This window comes from Haliaeetus albicilla, chromosome 13 (genome assembly GCF_947461875.1).
Source record: "Haliaeetus albicilla chromosome 13, bHalAlb1.1, whole genome shotgun sequence".
NCBI classification, from domain to species: Eukaryota; Metazoa; Chordata; class Aves; order Accipitriformes; family Accipitridae; genus Haliaeetus; species Haliaeetus albicilla.
In genome coordinates, this window is record NC_091495.1 from 24,608,934 (window position 1) to 24,633,889 (window position 24,956).

A 24,956-nucleotide genomic window follows, 5' to 3' on the forward strand; every position below is an offset into this window, starting at 1 on the left:
TTTCTGAGTCATCTCCTTTGCATTTAGTTCCCTGCAAAGTCACAGGCCTGTTTTACTACAGCTCATATACTGTTCATAAACTGAAAAGCATAACCAGATAGTACTGCTGTACATATGGTACTGCTTACTGCTCCCTTAGCAGCACTGATATTGATACAGCACTGCAACTGAATTGCTACAAACGTACAACTACTATATTCCTGAAGGAGCAACTAGCCAAACAAATACAGACTTTCTGGATAGCATGGTTCTGCAAAACACTAGCAGTTAATGACCTTCTAAATCTTACAGGAAAACATGGAGCTTTTCACAAGCATTGCGACAATCCACTTAAACCTCTTAATATATAGAATCACAGTTATAATTAATGTTGTAGCAGTCAAGGTATATCTTGCTTTGTTGAAAACTAACCAAATATGGAATTGAACGTAACCACTTTTTTTTCCTCAATCTGAAAAATGACCTCTGAGAGCTGCCACTTCCCTGTTGACAGGTTAACAGTGCAATTCAAAACTCAGTACATCAGGATTGCTAATTGTTTCAATATCCTTATGCCAGACACATTTGAGTGATGTGCTTACAGTCTCACAATTCCAAAGTTAATTCCTATTTACTGAAAGCTATGATTTTTTTTTTTAACATCAGTGGGGAATCAATACATTGCAAAATAAAATCAGAAGTACATTTCTAACAAATATAAAACCTCAGTGGGGGACTGGGACTAATTTGGCCACATTAATTCAGATACCTATGTATGCAATCACTTTAAAAAAAAAAAAAAAAAAAAAGTGATGCATCTGCCCTAGCATTGTAAGAGTTTATATCAAGTATGACTTCGCTAACACAGAAGCTAGGTGACTAGTACCCCGAAAGCAGGAAAGATGTCAGAGAAACCTACGCAGACATTGTATCTCAAAGGAATGGACACTACTGGGTAACTGCTCTTTTATACAAGAGACCAACATCGCTGGTGCTTAGAATCAAACGCCGATCTCATCCACAAGAAATGTACAGTGTGAGAAGATAGATACTGCTGATCTCATACTGATCTTTTTTCTGTGAACTGAACATTAGACTTATGAATGGATTTACCCAAACTTATTCTCTGTAAACAGAGCAACTAGTCACTGGTGCTGCTGAAACACCAAAATTAACATTACTCTTACTTGAACGCTCTGAGGTGTTCTGTATGTGTTAGGTAGATCAATACGCACAAGTATGCTGATAGTAGAGTGAAATCAGGAATCAGTCTTGGGGACCTAATACCAGAATTGCTGAAACTGGAACTACCATCCTACATTTTAAATTTTGAATCTTGAATGTTTATTTAATGCAAGACTGACATGCCAACCTGTCCCCATTCATACAAAGTATACCATCCCCTACAACAGTACACAAATAATTGTGAAAAGGTGAGTGACTGCTGCAGGTACTCCACCAGTTCTGTGCAGCCCTGAATTCCAGCTAGTGCGAGTGGAAAATAACATCCCTGTCCAGTGATATGACTTTAGGAATATGATATTCTGTATTTATTATTTGCTGTTTGGCTGCTCCTTCTGGAACAATATTCACAACTGAATCTTTTTGTTGTTGTTGTTTTCTTCTTCTTTTTTTTTCTTTTGCCACACTGAGGTTTCATGTGGAGAGAAGTGTACTATTTAAGACAGGCTGTGGATGTGTGTGTGCATGGGGAGCTGGAGGAAAGAATGACAATACCTGATGGGATGCATATGGACCAACACTGCATACTGCTATGGCAAAAAAACGTGCTCCAAGCTGATAAAACACTAAGGCTTCCTTTAAAAATCTTATGATTTCTAAATTCCCCATCAGACTAGCCAGGTACTCGATAATGGAAGAGAAGGATGAATGAAGGATGGTTCCCCTAGTGTGCATCACTGGTGGGAGTATCCTCCTTAGTGTTTTCATCTCAGCTAAAAATGTCATTAATGGTTGTAATTACTAAGATGCTAAGCACTAAGAGCTCGGCCTCAGTAACCACTGCTAAATTATTTAGTATTGAAAACAGCTCTGGCTCCATGAAAGCCAGTGCCAAAAGCAACACCATGGCTGGCCATGGAACCACAGGAACCACAGTGGCCAGTCTTGACACTAAGGGGAGGAGCATGGTGGAGACTAAGAAAGGCTGAAAGGGAGACACACCTTTTGGACTCTCCCATCTTTTTGGAGACTACGTTTTTCCAGCTACCACAAGGTGTGAACGGGCTTGGAGATCATCCTTTGTCTAAGCAATCTAAAGAGATCGGTTATCTTAGGTCCTAGGGAGGATACACTCTGTCACTTTTAGAAAGAGCGTCTGGCTGCTTATTTTGCCCCTAGGATTTCCTGTTCTTTATGAAGAATTTGAAACAGGTTGTAACTGCTTATATCCTGCCAGTGCTGTCTTACCATTTTGCTATTTATAGTAGTATCATGAGCCTCGTTTTTCCTACTTGTAACGTGACTTCCAATAGTCATAGACAATATTACTGTATTACAAATTAATCTATTTAGCACATAAAATGTAGGAATCATTCTGAAGACAGAGGGCATTAATCTTATACTCTAACCACACTCTAACATCTTTCATAGATGCTTTTCATATTAACACTTACTATTAAAATTGTACTGGAATGCAGCATTAATTGTACTTGGCCTTCTCACTAAAAGTGTTAAAATAATCTTCTACTGCTGGTGGCACAGAAGCCTTTCCTCAAAACACAGAATCGTAAAGTTCAATTACTTAAGACATCTGTTTAAATGTATGCTCCTTTGAGGGGTTGTGAAACACAGAATCAGGAGATGAATTTTAATAAAACTCCACTTCAAATTAAAAAAGAGAAAATGTAATGACTTATTTGCTATTATGGGTAACAAAATTGTAAATGAGTATGAATTCGTTATTATAGCTGATATAGACTATAAAATTTTTCTAGTTTAAAGATTTCAATGGGTCAAAGATTACCATGTTAGGACCCACAGCATGCATATGCTTTAAATATGTAAGTTCCCACTTTTCACATCTGAGATCTTAATGAAAACCACTCATCATGTTATATTTGGGCATAGAAACCTTCATATATACCTATTACTGAATGACGCATGAGATTATTTTCATGTATTAGGAAACAGAACACAAGTGAAATGAAATCCTATTACAAAGCATATAGAAGAAGGCATGTTACCTGGACATGATGGACAACACTGCCCTGGATGTATGGTGGGGTTGCCGCAATTAGGAACAGGGCAGGTGATCAAGGCACACATTTCCCGTCCATTGTGACAGTAACATTCCCTGCAGCCATCGTGCCAGCCCTCCTCATTCTCATGTCTGCGCCCATCCATTGACAGGCAAGAGCCTGTTTTAACAGGAGGCATAAGAGAAGCCGTTGCCTCTGCACAAAATCAAAAGAAAATGAAGTGTCCTGATAAGCATGCGTTGCTTAGGAAGAAAGCACACCAACTTTATGCCTGGATTGCATTCATTTTTGAAGCACATAAAAAAGACCAAGTGAACAATAATTCTATCATTTACACTTAAAAATAAAGTAACAACACACATGAAACAAGTTATACTGAAGGGGATGGTAGGATGTAGTAGAATGTATTTCCTTAGAAAATACAATCACTTCTTTCTGTTACACCTATGCTGATTTTAATCATACAGAAATGCAGTACTGGCTAAATAATATAAGAAAAAAGAGAAATGCAATGGAGGGAAATAGCAGAAAGCATGAAGCATATTTAAAATGAAATATTTAAATATTGCAGTTCATTAAGATTATCTATAATGTTATCTAGAATATAAAAGCATTAACTAGAATATAAAAGCATTTACAAGAGCTAAGGATGGTCTTATATCATGAATGACAAAAAATTACAAGCAAGTTCTAACAGGGTCATGCTAGATACTGGAAACATTTCATAAAACACCTATGAGAAATTATTTGGTTACATTACTATGATAAATGAGATGTTTGGAAGATAACTGCTCTGACAATTTTATCCCTCATTCCTAGCTTTTACTGAGATGAGAAAACAGTAGCTTGGACTGCTGCATTACTTGCACTCAGCCAGAACACCCAAGCAGTTGGTCTAGGAAGGATAAAGTCTCATTTGTACCTTAAGGGGTACTTAAGTGCTGCAGGATTCAGCCTCAATCTATTCTTTGTTAATCAGCAGAGTGAATTTAGAGCCCAACACTCCCTCACCCACATGATGATGATGATGAAGGACTCAGGATCAGTTTGTCAGTGAACTGACTTGTTTTCAGTGGTATGTCAACCATTTTCTGCTGACACATATATATAACGTTATTTGTATTTAGTTGCTTATTTCATTTTCTGTTTAAAAAAGGATGCAGTATGAAAAGTAGTAATGTTTATATGTAATTTTAGTAAGGTTTTGTTTTGTTTTTTTTTTTTTACTAACATGTAGGTCAGCACTTCTTCAGCTGTGGCAGATCTATCAAAGGCGGTCTAAGAACCACAAGCAGATGGTACAAAGTTAGTTTTATGCATGTTATCAGAATAAGAACCCAATACAGAGAAATTACATTAGTATACCATTTTGTGAAGTAAAGAAAAGCCATGGCATAAAGATATAATACTTCTTAAAACAGACTTCATCCTATTGCACGAACAGAAATACTATGAAAAAAGTTTATTCAGTTACTACACTTTTGTACTTCAGTATCAGATTATATATTAATTCCTATTTGAATTAGTATCACTGGAATACGTTAAAATTATTATTGACACATAAAAGTCTTAAATGGTAATACCCTTCCCCTTCCTTAATAAATAAAGGATCTGATGTAATCAAACTTTTTTTTTCCTGAAATATTCTAAAGTATACTCCAAAGTCTGGAGAAACAAACCAAGCATATAAGCAACTATTCAAAATTAACTTCACAAACTGAGATTATTTTCACTTTTCAGTTTTTAATTAAAATTAGTACAAAAGATAATATTTAAAGAAGAAACAAATGCCCAAATACAAAACAGGAATAACTGGATAACTAGAGTTATGTCTGAAATGATCTGGGACTGTAGTAGCTCACAAGTGAAAACGAGTCAGTAATGTGATACCACTCCAGAGAAGGCAAATTAAATCTAAGATACAAGTACAGGAGCATTGTAAATTTAAGTGCAGTACTACTATCTCTACTAGTTTGAAGTTCTTGCTACTGCTAAAGGTCAATATCCAGTTTTTTAACTGTAGTGAGAGACCAAAATAACTGGGTTTATTTGACTTAGGAAAAAAACCCCAACCCCCAAAACATTTAGGGGGCTCCAGTTGCAACCCCTTAAATACTGCAAGAATTCTAAGGGGAATGGTGCTTAGCTGTTCCATACGTCTGCTGAGCTTATGATGAGAAGTAACTGGTTCAATTTGTAGAAAGGGCGACAAATATTACAAAATTTATTCTAAAATGTCACATATTGGTAACCACAGGAAAACTTATTTTAGAGAGTTCATTTTTTTTTGTCTTTTGAGAGTGGAGTTTCTTAATAAACTAAATCTTACACAAACATCTGTCAAGGATTATCCAGACACACTCTATTTTATGTGAGGGATGGACTCTCAGTTTTCCAGAGGAAATCCTAGCATAAGCTATTTCTGGCAGAAGCAATATAGAAAGTGGAGCTAATTCACAAGCAGGGGATTTATCCATCCCTTCCCCTTACTTACGGATCTTGGGTCAAAATTTTAACAAGGATGCACAGCTCCCCCAGAACATACTGGTGATTGCTCTAATTATTCTTGGACAATTTGCTAATGAAGTGATGTTGAAGTGATACACTCATGGCTTGGTATCTTTATGATTATGGTAACAATAAATACTACTTGGAGAGGGATCAAGTTATTTTCACTAAATATTTGTGCATGTTTTAAAATCCATCCTTGTTAAGGAAAGCACTTAAAAGTGTGCATACACATGATTAGTAACCAAAGAGTTGCATCTGTTTATAGTCTGGGATGCAATTATGGCGCACCTAAGAGAACACCTTGTGTATATTCTATATTCCATCATTGCATCATGACAATCAGGAAAAGAGTGTTGACTGTGAACATGAAGACACATGACAAGATAAGTGATGAGGATTGTCTCAATGGGATTCTATTGGGCAGTTAGCCTTTTAATTTAATTTTTAGGTTTTTTATTTCTAGTAAAAGTCATATATTGCAGATTATGTCAGTGAAATCTCTCTCTACTCATATCTGCAAGGTACATTTATAACATTTCAATTTTTTTTTTGCTAGAAGTCTTAAAGTTTTGTTATAATTATCTGCAGTATATGATGTCACGTGGGGAAAATATAATGTTGGATCTGTCTATTTATATAATTGCATGTTTACAGGAAAGCGACTTCAGGAACTCATACACTTTCTTTTAGTCCCATGTTCCCATAACTTGTCTTATTATATTTTATCATTTTTTAAACTGCAAAAGAAATAGCTGCTAAAAAAAAGTTAAGAATGCAGTCATTATACAAAGCAAAGGGAAAATACTCAAACTTACTTGCCTATAGCTAGAAATCAAAACATGCAAGTAAGAATCAAAGAAGATAAGCATGAAAGAGCAGTTAGGATCAGAGAGACCCTGAGCACAAATGGAAAGTTATTAAATGCAATACATGGATATGAGCAATGAAGGAAGTCTGATACCCAGAGTAATACAAAACACAAACTGAAAATATCTTAAAAATGAGACATGTTAAAAGCAGCACAAAACTAAAGCAAACAGCTAATGAACATCTTAATCTCAATCTCCCCCTCGAACTTGGTGGTTACAAGTTTGGGATGTGGCACATGTGAAATTAAGCTTAAGAATACCCAGCCCTTTCTCCTGGGTGAGTGTTCTCTCTACTCATTGTTCCTCGAGACCACCTGAAAAGTGTCCAAGAAACAGCACTCTAATTTTAGGTGGTGTACAGGGCATCTATCAAATCCAAAGCTTGAGTTTGTAAAGATGATGAAGAAGCTAAGATGAACACTGCTACTGACCACCCCCCACCCCCCCTCACCAGCTTATTTCTAGTAGTTACTTATTAACACATGGATCTAATTTTTATTGGTGATAACAAACTGATTTCTCTGACTTTGTAATGGGAGATGAAAGTGGAGCAGAGGCTTTCTGTTGAAGCCAAGATAAACACAGATAATAACAAATACCTGCAAAACAAATCACTCCTTTGAGCAAAATTGAAGCAAATCTCCCACTAGTTCCCATATTTCAATTCTTACATATTCTGTGCAGTATTCCTTTTCTTTTGCTCTAGCTTCCAGCTGCTTTGAAAACAAACTGTAATTGGAGGTGAACTCGCACATACCTCTGCACTTGCAGATAACACAGCCGTGACTGTTCTGCTGGAAGCCCATCGGACAGATTTTACCACAGGGCAGGTCTGGGCATTTCTTACACCGACAGATTTCACACCCATGCTTGTTCCTCCTAGATGACCAAAATAATTTGTGAAAGGTCAGCAGGTCACTTTAAATACCTACATGTCATGATCTTTAAAGCAAAACCATCCCCTCAAGAAGTGACTGATCAAGTAAAGAAAATTATTGCAACTGTCACCCTTAGGTTCAGTGGGTCTATGTGGTGTACAGGTCTCCATCCCTGGCACGTGCTCCCTCCATGTGACTGGCAAAATCTCTGCATTTGGTACTTTCAAGCTATAGCAAATAATACAGACATATGTGCTTGGTACTACTATCGATGATCAATTATTTTTTAAGTGAAAAAGTAGAAAGAAAAAATTCTACAGCTGTGAAGAAGTTGGAGGGGTAGGTAGGAATCTGTTATAATTACTATACTTTTATAACACAAATTGCTGCTAACTTTCTTCCTCCAACAATAGGTAAAGTACAGCAGATTTCCTCCCTTGCATATTAGAACTACAGCGAGATTTCTGAAAACATGAATCAGACACAAAGCTTACTTGAAAACTAGCATGTGGAATGCCAATAACCCATGTAAAAAGTAGCAGACACACAGTAACGTATTTTGAAACAGAGAAAACCAGAGAACTTTTCAGCAGAGTACAGAGAATCAAGAACACAAATGCTTCCAAAGCTTCCAGGTGAAGCTAGGCAGGAGTCTAGAGCACCACTTGACAGTTAACCTCTTCACAGTGCCATAAACATGCTGCTTCTGAGAATCCTATACTGAATATTTGCTTGTTTTTTTCAGGAAGACAGATAATACCATTCAAACTTTAGGCACAAGCATACTATTTCCCTTAATATACAGAGAGAGTAATTTTCTGTGCCTTCCCAAGATGCAGGAGGAAAAAGAAAAGTTGTAGTGAAGAAGTTCAAGACAAAGAGGGGACCCCCCCCCCCCCCCAATAAATGATTTTCATGAGTCTGCTGTTAAACATATCGCTCCAACAAGGTAACTCACTAAAACTGGGAAAAACATTTATTGGGAAACTGACAGATCAGATCCCTCACTGAATACTACACCATTAAATGCACACCAGTTTCCCCCAAAACAAAGACAAGACATGGGAAGTTAAAGAAGAACATCTAGAGGGATCGAGAAGAAATAAATTATTTAAATCTCTAGAAAGCCTCACTGAAAGCTCTGGAAAACTTTATTTAATTTTTAGTTAAAAAGCTAAGGAAAACAAATCGTCACATAGTAGGATGGAAGAATGAAAGACTTTCTGTCCTCCTATCCATCTATTTTTTCCTCCTTAATCTTTGTAACCACAGCCCTTTTAATATCAAAATAAATGCTTCTTTCCATTAATGTGTAGAGCTTTCAAACAGTGAACTCTATTGAGCAGGTTTTTCCTCAGAGAATTGTGAAAAGGTTTTGGTTTCTTTAAAGATGCATGAACTTAGATTTTCCAATTACTAACCTTTGACAGTCTTTAAAAAAAAAAAATCTCAGACATGACGATTACTCCTTAACTTTTCATTCTCTAAAATACTTTTTTTTATATATATATATTTGCTTCTTTAGTCTCCTATTTGTGACCAAAGTTTTACATTAAAATAGAGATTTGTATTCTGTTACATCCCATGCTTTTGATGGTCATAACAGGCTTGTAAGTCACACAAGGCTTGCTATTTTAGAAAAGAAATTGGCACGGTAGCAGTAAAGAACCAAACAAATGTACTATACAGCTGCAAATATAAGTAATTTTAGCACCAAAGTAAGACTTGAAGTGAAATAATCTTAAAGTAGTTCTTACCACAATTTTAGCCCTTTATACTACAAGCTGTTACATACATAGTTATTTTTAAATGTTATTCATTTTATTCAGTGCAATTATTCATATATTTTGTAGACAGTGATAAGATTAAGGTGCTTATTTCCAATGTGTGTTTGTTGTGGTGGTTTTTGTTGTTTGTTTTAAATTACAATCATCTTAAGACTTATTAAACACTCATCATTTAAAAATACCAGCCAAATGTTGTGCATAATTAAATTACATTGTACATTTAAAGCCAGAATTTAAACTGAAACTTATTTTCCAATTAGCTTAAAGAAGTTTAAAGTTCAGATTTTTTCAGGTGTACAAAAATGCAAGGGAAAGATCATCCCCAAAACAGGGTTCCTAGAACACTAACATCAGCTTGAAATGAACTTGTTTTTAAAACATCTTTATCTTACTCCCAGCTACCATACTATGCCCATTAATATTTGCTATAATTTCTAAAATGCTTTTGCTACCTAGTTCACATAGATTTTCTAATAAAACTCTTTTATGCACACTTTAGTTTAAAAAACAGAGAGAGAGAGAAATGTGTTTCAAATTATCCAAGTACAGAAAACACATAAAGTTGTAATTTTCCTCTGTAGGTCAATATACTACATACAGGCTAAAAACTACTACTCTTTACAACAAGCAGTGCAATTCTGTGAGAGGCTGAACATTATCTTTTTAATAATGTTTTCAATTTGAAGACAAGCCATGTGGTTCAGCGCTAGCCCATGGAGCAGTCCTGACCTCTGTGATGTTTTCACCAACCTCCCACAACTCCTCTGAATGGGATATGGTAGGATGGGGCAGACAGCATGCCTTGGACTGGGGAATGCCTGGGCAAGTCATTAAACGGTCCAGAGATCTGATACTCTGTGAGTCAATGTACGATCAAGGTGTCATTTTATCATGTCTAGGACTTCAAATGAATAGTTGCGTATTGCAAGATTCAGTATTTATGCTTTTTAACTTTAAGCTGTTTACCATTCTTCCTTTTCACTAAATTCCAGATACTTTCAATTTCTGAAGAGCTGAGTTTCCATTTCGAAGCATATTACTTTGTAATTTTAGTCTTCCTCAGGTATACAAAGTAAGCCTAGTAAATCTAGGAAATAAAGTCTGTCTTACTATTTTCTTCTTCAACATCATAAACCTTAATATTTTTCTAAATTTTTCCTACTCTTATATAGAATCATAGAATCATTTAGGTTGGAAAAGACCTTCAAGATCATCGAGTCCAACCATCATCCATGCCCACTAAACCATGTCCTGAAGTACCCCTTCTACATGCTTTTTGAATACCTCCAGGGATGGTGACTCAACCACTTCCCTGGGCAGCTTGTCCAATGTCTGACAACCCTCTCAGTAAAGAAATTTTTCCTGATATCCAACCTAAATCTCCCTTGCTGCAAACCTGAGGCCATTTCCTCTTGTCCTATCTCCACCCACCTGACAGAAGAGACCAGCACCCACCTCACTACAACACCCTTTCAGGTAGTTGTAGAGAGCGATAAGGTCTCCCCTCAGCCTCCTCTTCTCCAGACTAAGCAGCCCCAGCTCCCTCAGCCGCTCCTCATAAGACTTGTGCTCCAGATACGACAGTATCACACAATTTCTTAGACACTGTCTGCTTCCTCCACAAGTTTAGAAAATCACTGGGATTTGTGCCTGAAATTTGTATCCTTTAACAGATTACCCTTGACACATGATCGACACTGAAAAGTACCTGCGCCTAGGACTAAGCATCTCTGTATTTAAGAGTGCTTTTGCAGCTCATGGACAATACTTATAAGGCCTTTTCCCACCCTTCTCAGAAATCGAGACATCAGTTCTTTATTACAGGAAATCATTTCAGCAAAATGAATGATTTGATCGATTTCTTTATATAAAGCTAGGCCATCTATCTTTTTTCTCTTCAGTCCTCTTTGATTTTCATTCAGAAGACTGAACCATTTCTGGGTAGACAGACAGCACTACTGCAAGCTTCAGGTATGTCCACACTGAAGAAGATGGCACGGACACCTTTAAATTTCCCCATACAATCACCTAGATTACTACTGACACATACCACAACAATCACCTTAAGTGCTTAGGCACAGGTATCAGCAGGATAATACCACAGATCACACAAACTAAGGGACCTATAGGTTGAGAGGATTGCACTCAAACACAGAAAATCAGTTTAATAAGGTACAAAGTATATTATGCTCCATTCTTGGGTTCTTATCCTTCTCATTTTTAGAGATTTCTCCTTTAAGGCCTTTCAAAATAATGCAGGCACATCTCACCTAAAGTGCAACAAGAGAAGACCAACAGAATTATTTCAGATTTTCAGTTGTTGTCCAAAAAGGTATTCTTGATGATTTATACTGGTGTGTCATAGTGTAACCCTTAATATCACAGGTCAAATTCACTGCAATCTGAAGGTCATCTTCCAATTATACATAAGGATCTTCCTCATCTTTGTTTAAACCTTTCTTTAGAAAACCAGTTGTCACAATTCATGAGAGACCATGAAAGTCAGACCTCTCAAACCAAGAAACAACTTTCTGAATTAATCAAAGTTCATTAATTCATTAATTAATTCAGTTAACATGGAACAGCCAACTTCATTGCAAAACTAACAATACTAAGAAGTAGCACAGAAGACAACAGTAAAGAGAAACCTTTGCTTAAGAAAAGAAAGTAAAAATCAGAAGTTGCAGAGTAAAAATGTATGTAAGCAGAAGTAAGGGGTGCATCTTTACTGAAAGCTAAGGAAGAAAACAGGAACAAAGAAAATACTATTATTTTTAGCAGTTATACACTGTCTGGTGACTAATGAAATAGACTCAAATCAAGAACATTACTGCCAGTCACACACACTGGGAGCACAGGCCCAGGAATGTAAATTTACTGTCTTATCTTAAAAGAATATTTGCTTCTTCCTGAAGATTCAGAATTTTGAAGGTAAAAATTACTCAGTTCACCACAGGTTAAGGTCTCTACTATGTTCCATTTAAAGTTTTAATAATATTGTTCACTTTCCTCTAAACAAAAATTACAGTTTAATATAACCAAACGAGATAAACCTGCTTATTATGTGAAAGAGAGTGTTTCTTCCTAAATCCACGTTGTTTGGAAAGGTATTGTACAATAAACTAAAAGAATGTAGTGGTAACCTTAACACATTTACACAAACAAAACACATTAATAGTAAATGACTTTGGTAAGTATAGTTCAGAACAATCTTTATCAGCAGTAGAAAATAATTTTTAACACTTTAGGGTGACATCTACATTGGGACTGCCAGTAAAGAAAACCAGTAGTAGTAAACTGAAAGAAACTAAAAGGAGAAACAAACTTGACTGCCCTAGATACCGCAGCTGGAATGGAAGTAAACACCTAGACCTTGGTTCATGAACATGTTCAGGCTATTTCCATGCAAGTCCAAAAAGGCAATGACAAAAGACATTAAATAGACCTTAATTAATGCTTTTCTCATATTATAACTTTTGAATAGGCTAAAGCAAATGGCCTTGAAAATAATTTGTTTATGTACTTGTTAATTGATTAAATTAAAAAAAGCTTTTCCTGTTCCAAGCAGAACGATACTCAGTAACACTGAGTAAACAATACAAAATTTTGTAGTTCATACCAACTGTCTCTGCTATTATGCAAACACATGCATACAAAACAGAAATAAAAAGAAATATTCAGATATATAGTCTGGAGACTGCCAAACTCACATCCTGTACTTGCTACTGAAGATGCGTTATGCATCATGAACAAAAAAGATGGCTTCCATCTTTGTTGGAAATAGCAATGAAATATATTCTGATGGTCATTATTCAGAATTTTTCTCTATTCTGTGCCAAAGTTCAAAATCAAATTTAAGCTAGTGCAAATGATTTCAGTGCCCCTTGAGAAATGGTTACACCATATGAGGACTATATGGCAATTTCCAGTAAATGCTTGAATACAGTTATAAGTTGTATTCTTTTATTGCTGTTGTCTCATCCCAGCTACCCTTCCCGCTGATTCCATCATGGAATTCTCACAGTTTCAGATACTCCAACACCATTTGCCTCTTTGGCTCCCAGCTTTAAGAGACTTTGTTTTGGATTTTGTGCCTGCTCAATGGCATGGCTCAAACTTCACTCTCACCGTATACTTTCTAAACAATTCTGCATGCTTTGTACTTGTTTTAATTGACTTCACTCCTTTGGTCCTTAACGTAAACAGCTTTATCCTATCTGAAAAACCAAGACATCTAACCAGTCATTATTTCTGCTCAGTCTTTCACGTTTCTTTTGTTCTGCTACCCATCTTCAGTCATCCTTGCCTTTGAAGCCACTGGGCAAAAGTTCTGGGGACAACAAAACTGACATCCCTTTTCTGTAACTTCCCTCCTGCTCTACCTTCTCTCACTTGCAAAACTGAAAATAATTCTCAGCTACTCTTGAAGTTAACATGCCTGAAGATAATTTTACTAACCTTTTAATTTAGAATTCTTACTTCTCCTCTCTCATCTACTAAACTTTGAGTTTTGGGGACAGAAGTGAAGTTTGATTTAATCTTTGTTGTCTTTCCCTCATTTTGTCTTACATCAATCCTATCGCTCTTATGAGTGCCATTTCCTGCAAAAACTTCTATTATTTAACCAGAGGCAAGCCTAATTCTGCATCTCAAGTAACAGATATGGGATTATATTAAATAGTATTACTTTACTTTGTTTTGCTGGACTGCTATTATGTAGGTATTTTCAAATTGCACTAGGGATGCATCAAGGATACAAGTCAAGCACCCTTTCTAACGCAGAAAAAAAGTGACTCAGTGTTTTCAAGGCAAACATATTCTTCAAACATTCTTCTTTCTTCTTTTTTTTGTGTCTGTGTATTGCAGCATATTTGCTTTTTGTTTGATGTAATGCTATCTCCTGTTTAGCACCACACACAATGCAAGAACTGCATGGGCAATAAAAGGGAGGTCAACCAGCACATTCACTTAAGCGGAACACCACTCTGTGGCTAAGAATAGCATGAAGATTAAAGAAAAGTGTAAGGCTGGTATTGTCTCTTTTTTTTTTTTCCTTTGGCAGCACAACCAAAGAGACTATAAATTGTTCACTGGCACCATCTATGAGCAGAGCTGATTAAATCTGTGAGAATGCCACTATGTCACAGCTTGATTTCTATTTTTCTAAAATCTCTGGTACCTCTTTGGTCATTCAGGTTCTACCATATTTTGATTCCTCCAAACTTTATTAAAACTGCGTACTAAGAGGACACACTACAGTATAGATTAGTGTTATAAAAACCCACAGCATTTATGAACCAATGTCAAACAGAATTCTGAAATGAACCAGAAATTAAAGGAGTGTTAGTGTCAAACACTAAGAGTTACCACATTAGTAAACTTCATTACAAATCCTAAGAAAACAAATTACATCTGAACATTTTCTGAAGATCAGCTGTCATGAGGTAGGAATTAAACTGTTATGAAAAGCAGGCAGTAACGTGGAATGGACCCATAAAAAATAAAATGTATTGGTAAAATATATATAGAAGCCGCCAGACTTATTACTAAGAATTTCTACGTGACAAAAGATCTGCCCAGTTTTCACCACCTGTTTCACAAATTATTAAATACTGTGAATATTTCCTTTTATTGAGAAAGAACTCCAGCAATGATACAGGTTTTGAACACATTTACAAAAACTTAGATAAGAGATGCTAGTGTTCTTAATGAATCCTGTAAAGTAACTATCAGAAATGTCTCACTAAAACTAGTCTGTTTCATATAACATTAAAAAAACCTTGAAATATTAGAAAATAATTAGAATAAAATAACCGGGCTATAAAATGAAAGGGTATCACAGCGGAACATGCAAACAGAATTTCAAAAAGCTACATGCAAGAGACATTACTTTTAAGTAGCTTTTTCATCGTTTGTCAAATGTTCTTAAAAAAATTTAAGGACTGCTTTGCTTTTACAATCTGCCACTGTTTTTTTAGTTGCTGTTTCTTAATCTGTTGATCAAAATCCATTTTGAAGAATACCTTAATCTTACATCAAGTAATGACATTTCTATTTTTCTACATTTTCCCCTGCTTTGCCACAAAGTAAACACAAGTACGTATGCCTGGATTTTGCGTATTTTCAATATGTACAGGGTTTGTATTAAATATGCTTTCAGAATAAGAATACGTACAAGTATCCAAAGGGACAGTACTTGTCACATACAATGGGTTTGCACTTCTTGGGCCGCGGTCGGCACTGACAGATCTCACAGTTGTGGACGTCAGTCTGGAAGCCGAAGGAACAGTCCAAGGAACAGCCTGAAATGAGGCCGGTGCACAGCTCCTCCCCTGCGAACAACACATGCTCGTTATCACAATGTGAAAACTCTTTATACCAGATAAACGCATCTTTAGCGGACGAAACCTTCTGCTCTCTTTTACTTCATAACTTTTAAAATACTGCTAAGCCTTACCTTTGGACTGTCCTAATTTTAAAATATTCAACAGAATTCTCCAGTCATGACCCAAACCATATGAGCAGACGCTACAGGATGTCTTCAGTTCCAATCAAGAACTTGAGGAGTACTACCTGGTACCCTGAACTAACATTATTTTATGAACAGATGCACAGCCAAAGGAGTCCAACATCTGTGACTGCTAGCCTTTTATAAAGCATTTAAAATAACATATACTTTCAACACATTGTATGTGTTTAATAGGTTTCTGTTCAATATAAAGCATCTTTGTTTCTCCTCTACTTATTTTAAATAGAACTGGAAGGCTGGGATATATTAACAACTTTTATTCTTTATGCTGTTTGCTGTCAACTGTTTGGTGATTAAGACTTGCTTTTTAAAAATGTAACTATAATACCCTAAGATGTGATCTAAGCTTAGGGATGCTAGACTAAAAGACCTGTCTCTTGAAGCCCACTACCATGTTTTATCAGCCTCTTGCGGCATAAGGGAGATGCTGGATTGCTGGCATCTCAATTTCTCCAGTACAGACATAAATAATGGTCATTACGTTCACTCTCACTGGAATTTACTATTTTGATAATGATCAGTTTCTTTTTGTTCTTCTTGCAAGAAGTGCCAGAAAGACCATTTTTAACATACTTTGGAATGCAAAGTTCATTTATTTGTTGCAGAGGTGAGAGAAAAAAGAAAATTATGATTTTTGTTACACTAGGGATGCAAAACACAGACAAAAGACCATTATTACAATAGCCAAAGTGGAATCAAAATAGAAAAAGAAGAGATTCTTCAACAGAAGAATATGATGGGTGATATCCAAAGGGCTGACTTTCAGAGTGATATTTAAAGGATGGCCAGTCTCCAATTGAAAAATCCACACCACTACAAAGTGCTGGTTATACAGAAGGCAGCTGAAGAGTGCTCCTCCAGACGTGGTCCTCATTCAAGGTCTGAAGACCATTTTCCTTTAGGGGTATGAACATTTAGGGACAGGGTTTTTCCAAAGAAGACATCAGTGCATTGACTTATTCTGTTCCTTACACTATTTCTGTGGGTCTGAAATTTAAAGATAATCTTCACATCACTAACATGGTAATATAATGAAGGCAGACCACAGAAGGAATCTTTGCTTTACTTAAATGCTTTCTCTTCTGTTTTTGTAATGTTGCATTTAAGACTGCAAAATACAGACTTGATCAGATGTGGCTAACCTAAGTGTTTCCTTATCTATTCTACCAGGTTAATGCTGTTTTTGTAAAAAAGGCATGTTTCTTAGTAGCTCAGAGTGAGACTGAAGCCTCGGAGAAAACTGGAAAATTCACTGACTACTTCTGCAGTGGAATTTGGGCACACAAGTGCAATGCAACGCAAGAGCCTTATTATCCCAAACAGCAGTTCTCAGTTTAAGTAGGATGAAGACCATCAGGTTCATGGCTCCCACCTCTCTACTTTTATGCAAATTTGGTGTCTGAAGCAAAAAGGATGCAAGTTTTTTTGTCATTCAGAATATGGAAAAAGAAATGCCAGATCCTTTCACAACCTCTAGAGGTTGTCTTTGTCAGCAGAGTATCAATGCCACATGATTTAAGCATTTACTCTCAGTCAGAGAGAGTGGTAACCGTTATCTCAGGTTCTTGCTTTACTCGGAGAGAAACATATATACAAAGATCTTCATGAAATCTTACAAGTTTTTGAAGGATATTGTTCAGGCTGATCTATCAAGAATACTAGATCTTTTTAATACATAGCCACTAATGCTGATTTGAAAACATTGTAATGCAGAAGAAACTCTGATACTCTTCTCTGATAGAGTGATACATGTGTAACACAAAGAAAAAGACTTCCTTTGAAAGAAGTTAAAATAATGAGAATTTGTCTTTAATTTATGAGCTTTTACACCAGGATGTTTGTACACAATTATTCCTTGCCAGCATATAGTGATAATAAAATTAACTAAACTTCCTGTTATGCATGACTTTATAAGGTGGTCATAATTTTTAAAGTTAGGCTTGAACTTTTTAAAGAAGGTACTAAAAAGTACACCTACACTGGAATAGCTCCAAAAAGAATTAAGTTCAGTTATGACCTTTGACATGATGTAAATTATGATATCTCCTGCAGATGCTCAGAACTGATCAGTGAATAATCCCAGAATTGCATAGGTTGGATCAATCAGAACCATTCATTTTCTGAAGCATACTTTGTCATACAGATGAAGTGTTTAGGTGGCTATCCATAAACATCAGGTTCATGGAAGACAGGTCAAGGAACATGAAGGTACAAATGCAAAGGCACGGGAGAAATGAACAGGCATCTTCAAAAAGTGAAAGGAAGAGCTGGAAATAAAAATTAAAAAAAAAAAACCTAAAAAAAATAGAAACAACAAGAACATTTTTTTTTAGTTGGCATATTTCTTATCTTATTTGTCTCCAGATTACGTGTTAAGGAGAGCTAACAAAGTGCAACATCCATGTTTGAGTATGACGTTATAGAAGATGGCAAAATAACGATTCCTCAGAATCCCACAGACAAATACGTTTTTGTTTTCAGTCTTCTCTTCTGCTTTCAGTCTTCTCTTCTGCTTTGATTTAGTTAGTGAAACTGCTTTTAGGAGATGCAAAACAAGTTTGTTATAGGTAAAGTTAATATACTTTATTAAAAGGGTCAAGGTGTCTAGGACAGTGCTATACAAGCAGGAAGACAGTGTCTCATCTCAAGTAGCTTATGATTTAAATACACTTAAAACTCAAATGACATACTAACCAGAAGATCCAGTCTCAAGGCAGTATCTATCTTGCTTAATCCTTTACATAGTGAGCTATCGTTAAAAGAATTTTCACTTTAAGTGGCCAAGCATGCCAATGTTAGGGGTGGATTCGATAGGCCAGCTCAAATGCATCTATGCCAATGCACACAGCATGGGCAAAAAACAGGAGGAGCCAGAAGCCATCGTGCAGCAGGATAAATATGACTTAGTTGCCATCACGGAAACATGGTGGGACGACTCCCATGACTGAGAGTGCTGCAATGGATGGCTACAAGCTCTTCAGAAGGGATAGGCAAGGTAGAAGAGGTGGTGGGGTGGCTCTCTACGTTAGGGAGTGCTTTGACTGTACAGAGCTACACGACTGTGATGACAAGGTGGAGTGCTTATGGGGAAAGATGAGAGGGAAGGCTGATAAGGCAGATATTGTGCTGGGAGTCTGTTACAGACCACCCAACCAGGCTGAAGAGACGGATGAATCGTTCTACAAGTGGCTAGCAGTAGTCTCAGAATTGTGTGCCCTTGTTCTCGTGGGGGACTTCAGCTTTCCAGACGTCTGCTGAAAATATGACACAGCAGAGAGTAAACAATCTAGGAGGTTCCTGGAGTGTGTGGAGGATAACTTCCTGACACAGCTGGTAGGTGAGACAATCAGGGGAGGAGCCTTGCCAGATCTACTGTTTACAAACAGGGAAGGACTGGTGGGAGGTGTGATGGTCGGAGGCCATCTTGGGCTTAGCGACCGTGAAATGATAGAATTCTCAATTCTTGGTGAGGCAAGGAAGGGGGTTAGCAAAACCACCACTACGGACTTCTGGAGGGCAAACTTTGGCCTCTTCGAGGCCGTGGTTGAGAGAGTCCCTTGGGAGACGGTCCTGAAGGGCAAAGGGGTCCAGGAGGGATGGACATTCTTTAAGAAAGAAATCTTAATGGCTCAGAACCAGACTATTCCCATGTGCCACAAGTCAAACCACCGAGGAAAATGACTGGCCTGGCTGAACACGGAGCTTTTGCTAGGAGTCAAGAAAAAAAGGAGAGTTTATCATCTCTGCAGAAAGGGCGGGCAACTTGGGAGGAGTACAGGGATCTTGTTAGATCATACAGAGAGGAAATTAGAAAGGCAAAAGCTCAGCTAGAACTAAATGTGGCCACTATTGTAAGGGACAACAAAAAATGTTTTTACAAATATGTTAACAGTAAAAAGAATCCCAAGGAGAATATCTATCCTTTAATGGATACAGAAGGGAACGTTGCTACCAGAGATGAGGAAAAGGCTGAGGTACTTAATGCCTTCTTTGCCTCAGTCTTTAATAGGGAGACCAGTTATCCTCAGGGTACTCCACCCCCTGAGCTGAAAGGCGAGGATGAAGAGCAGAATATACCCCCCCTTAATCCAGGAGGAAATAGTTAGTGACCTACTACGCCATCTGGACACTCACAAATCTATGGGACCCGATGGGATCCATCTAAGAGTACTGAGGGAACTGGCAGAGGTCCTTGCCAAGCCATTCTCTATTATCTATCAGCGATCCTGGTCAACAGGGGAGGTCCCAGAGGACTGGAGGCTTGCCAATGTGACACCCATTTACGAGAAGGGTCGGAGGGAGGATCCGGGGAACTACAGGCCTGTCAGCCTGACCTCGGTACCAGGGAAGATTATGGAATGGTTTGTCTTGAGAGCACTCACATGGCAAGTCCAGGGTAAGAAGGGGATCAGGCCCAGTCAGCATGGGTTTACGAAAGGCAGGTCCTACTTGACCAACCTGACCTCCTCCTATGACCAGGTGACCCACCTAGTGGGTGAGGGAAAGGCTGTGGATGTTATCTACCTTGACTTCAGCAAGGCCTCTGACACTGTCTCTCATGGCATACTCCTTGAGAAGCTGGTATCTCATGGCTTGGACAAGTGTACTCTTCACTGGGTGAAAAACTGGCTGGATGGACGAGCCCAGAGGGTTGTGGTGAATGAGGTTAAAGCCGGTTGGTGGCAGGTCACAAGTGGTGTTCCCCAGGGCTCGGCTTTGGGCCCTGTTCTGTTTAATATCTTTATCAATGATTTGGATGAGGGGATTGAGTGCACCCTCAGCAAGTTTGCAGATGACACCAAGCTGTGAGGCAGGGTCGATCCGCTTGAGGGTAGGGAGGCTCTACAGAGACATCTGGACAGGCTGGATCGATGGGCTGAGGCCAGCTGTATGAAGTTCAACAAGGCCGAGTGCCGGGTCCAGCACTTCGGTCACGGCAACCCCATGCAGCGCTACAGGCTTGGGGAAGAGTGGCTGGAAAGCTGCCCAGCAGAAAGAGACCTGGGAGTGCTGGTTGGCAGCCGACTGAATATGAGCCAGCAGTGTGCCCAGGTGGCCAAGAAGGCCAACGGCATCCTGGCCTGCATCAGAAATAGTGTGGCCAGCAGGAGCAGGGAGGTGATTGTTCCCCTGTACTCGGCACTGGTGAGGCCGAACACATCTCGAGTACTGTGTTCAGTTTTGGGCCCCTCACTACAGGAAAGACATTGAGGTGCTGGAGCGTGTCCAGAGAAGAGCAACAAAGCTGGTGAGGGGCCTAGAGCACAAGTCTTATGAGGAGCGGCTGAGGGAGCTGGGGTTGTTTAGTCTGGAGAAGAGGAGGCTGAGGGGAGACCTTATCGCTCTCTACAACTACCTGAAGGGGGCTTGTAGTGAGGTGGGTGCTGGTCTCTTCTGTCAGGTGGGTGGAGACAGGACAAGAGGAAATGGCCTCAAGTTGCAGCAAGAGGGATTTAGGTTGGATATCGGGAAAAATTTCTTTACTGAGAAGGTTGTCACACATTGGAATAGGCTGCCCAGGGAAGTGGTTGAGTCACCATCCCTGGAGGTATTCAAAAAGCATGTAGAAGGGTGTCGTGGTTTAACCCCAGCCAGCAACTAAGCACCACGCAGCCGCTCACTCACTCCCCCCCCATCCAGTGGGATGGGGGAGAAAATCAGGAAAAGAAGTAAAACTCCTGGGTTGAGATAAGAACGATTTAATAGAACAGAAAAGAAGAGACTAATAATGATAATGATAACACTAATAAAATGACAACAGTAGTAATAAAAGGATTGAAATGTACAAATGATGCACAGGGCAATCGCTCACCACCCGCCGACCGACACCCAGCCAGTCCCCCAAGCAGCGAAATCCCTGCCCCCCCCCACTTCCCAGTTCCTAAACTAGATGGGACGTCACATGGTATGGAATACACTGTTGGCCAGTTTGGGTCAGGTGCCCTGGCTGGGCATGAGAAGCTGAAAAATCCTTGACTGTAGTCTAAACACTACTGAGCAACAACTGAAAACATCAGTGTTATCAACATTCTTCACATACTGAACTCAAAACATAGCACTGTACCAGCTACTAGGAAGACAGCTAACTACATCCCAGCTGAAACCAGGACAAAGGGGTACTTCAGGACATGGTTTAGTGGGCATGGACGATGGTTGGACTCGATGATCTTGAAGGTCTTTTCCAACCTAAATGATTCTATGATTCCGTGATTCTAAGAAAGAAAAGCTCTTCAGAGCCTTGGGATGGATGACTGACTAACCACCACTGCCTCTCAGGAACAGACACTGAAGAGCATACATACTATCATCAAAATTCTGGCTACGTCAAATGTACAGGGAAAGTTTGCTGAAGTCAATACAGACCACTCTTCACATCTCTACTTACTAGTGTTATGTCAGTGCTATACAAGGAAATCAGAATAATCTCCACAGACCTCTGCTGACAGTCCTTCCAACAAGATGCAAAAAATGATGCCTTCTGAGAAGATGGTTGTTACTAAAATTAACACGTTATTGTACTTAAATTTCTGATAGTATGACATTACAAGCTGTGGAAATAGATTTCAAATAGTTTTTGAAAAAAATTCTCTATGAAGAAATTTAGTGTTATGAAAATCAGAAAGTGAATTCTGGTCCGCTTTCTGACTTCACATCTAATCATAAATTTCTCCTACTGAAACTGTATTAAAAACATGACAAGTACTGGCAGTCTCAAACTGAAGTACCATCTGGTACACACGCAAAGGTTATGTCTGCTGCACAGGCCTGTTCAAAACCCTAGTACAGTGTTTAAAACCATGTATTTTTTTCAGAAACAGAGTGAACCATCAATTTTACAAAGGATAGTGTAGCCCTCAGAGAAAGAAAGAAAAAAAAAAAAGAGAAAAATATTGTAAGCCTAAAGATTCAAATGTGAATCAAATTCAGTGTGTACAATTGTCATCCTGACAATATTTCTATAGCCTTAGCTATAGCTTTAAATTCAGCATCAATAAAATAGTCACAAGTTTATTATGAAAGGATAAGTAAAAACAGATTTTCTGCTACAATTTTGCATATCAAGTGACAAATACTAAAGAATAAAGAGAATTAGTTCATGAAAGTCAACTGCAATGAACTGAGAAAATTTATTATGGCAAAATGTTAGGAGGTTACTTGTTTGGGGGCTTTTTCCACCTCTGCTTAGATAAATTTCATCAGGAACCTGAATCCCAAACCATGGAACGTATTTGCAGAAAAGAGATCCAGCCCTAACTGGGCTAATAACTGCTTCAAAAGTGTACTGGGGTAATCAGACAGTCTGAAAGGAGAGGATAGGAAACATTTTAAAAGCTAATGCAGAAGGAAAACTACCTTTCAGAGAATTTGAAAGCAACTCTAACAGAATGGGATCAAGCTTCTGATCACATAGTATAAGCCATCTTTATTTCTCTAGCTGATTAGTTACAATGACATCACTTAGGGAACTAAACTAATGGTTAGATTGCCGGTAGAAGAATAAAACAGAAACAAAATGATGAATAGGAAACCAATTAAAGAGAAGACATCACTCATTGTGCTGCTCAAGGAAATAACTGGCTGGAGAGTAGAGTTCTTCCACGTGAGTAGTAGAAAGATGTTCATTAATTTTTCTTATAAAACATGAAATGTGTATGAGGTAATGTCAATACAGAAAACAATCCTTCTACACAAGGTTATAGGAGGGTTTAGGGTGATAAAATAATAATAGTGGGGTGAAACGTAATACTGAAAATGTACAAGGTTGTGCCACCCATAGGGAATAAACAAGAATTTGTGCTACAAGCTGAGAGTTCAGGCGCAGGATATTGGTTGATCTCAGAATGATACTGATGTGATATGACTTCAGAAAAAGATGAATGTGTTCCTGAATGTCTCAGGCTAATTTTTAGCACAAATACTTAGCTTTTTAATGTGAGGACAGACATTAGCTGAAATACCACATAAAATCCTGGAAGAATTGCAACTGAATTAAGTACATCAGATAGCTAGGACAATAATCACGGAAAGGTTGTTTGTCCTCAACCAATGACATTATTAAAATAGCCTCCTGCTAGGAACAAATACTCACTCAAAGACAAACATGCAACGAACACTTATAGCAGTGAATCCAACCCACACAAGACCATGCAGTTTTCTTTTCCATGCACAACCATGACTACAAAAGCAGCAGGAAAGTCAGTTACCACCAGGTCCACGTTTCAAGTCAGAGTCCTCACTAGACCTCACTTACACTGGCAAAAGCTATTGCTTGCAGACTTTAACCCCTCTAAACACTGTAGGTCTAGCAAACCCTTAGTTCTGTGGTTTGCAACAATTTAACACATTATATCCTGACCTGGATATGGGAATTTCAAATTATTGGATTCATTTGGATCAATGTAATAAGATGCTGTTGGAAAGAAAACTAGAAAGGGAAAGAACAGTTGAAGATGAATTAGTCTTCCAAAAAACATTTGTGAATTATTAATGAACAAATGAATATGAGCACCAAGGTTTTTAAGCACGGTCACCATTGCCCATAAATTCCTTTTAAATATAGTGATTTCTTTCTCCCCCTTTCTTCACGCACTCACAGTTTCATACATACAGACTATAATAAAACAAATATCAGAGTTTCAGAAGATCATGATACTGTTTAAGGCAAATCTGTCTGGGATATGGGGGATGAGACAACACTCTCTGAAGAAGAAACTCTTAAAAATAGATGACTACCAAGATATGGTGAGGCCCTACACAGCACACTGCACACAAACTAAAGTGGTGTTTTAAAACTCTTTTCTACTAAGTATCTTATTCTCAACACTAACATCAGCTCTTGTTTTAAAAGGTTGTTGGATCACTGTAAGACCGAGTCACTGGCTGCTAAAGGAAAGAAAGATATGTACAAAAATCAGCATGTAAGAGCAGTTGATATAGCGACGTGACCTACTATAGTTCAGGGCTCACCCTGCAAACAAGACAACAACATTCTGTCCCAGGATATGCAACGTTAGCAATCTTTGCATTCGTGAGGATTCACTCAGCAGTCAGATATTTCAGATACAACGCAATCTCTCCTCAGGTATGGTATCTCAAGAGGCAATGTATCTCAAAAGGAATCACAGTTCTTTGCCCTAAATTCAAACCATCAGATGCATGATTTATTCCTGATTTCAGAGTGC

At 38.1% G+C, this 24,956-nt stretch overlaps 1 protein-coding gene across 1 annotated transcript in view; it reads right to left on the reverse strand.

Moving 5' to 3' along the window:
• The window catches only part of CRIM1 (cysteine rich transmembrane BMP regulator 1), a 202,716-nt gene that overhangs the window by 16,789 nt on the left and 160,971 nt on the right, over window positions 1-24,956 (reverse strand). The window contains exons 9-11 of the mRNA XM_069800536.1: window positions 15,421-15,577; window positions 7,338-7,459; window positions 3,186-3,395 (exon numbers count right to left, since the gene is read on the reverse strand). Coding sequence (XP_069656637.1) covers window positions 3,186-3,395; window positions 7,338-7,459; window positions 15,421-15,577 — 489 coding nt within the window. The remainder of the gene's footprint in view (window positions 1-3,185; window positions 3,396-7,337; window positions 7,460-15,420; window positions 15,578-24,956) is intronic.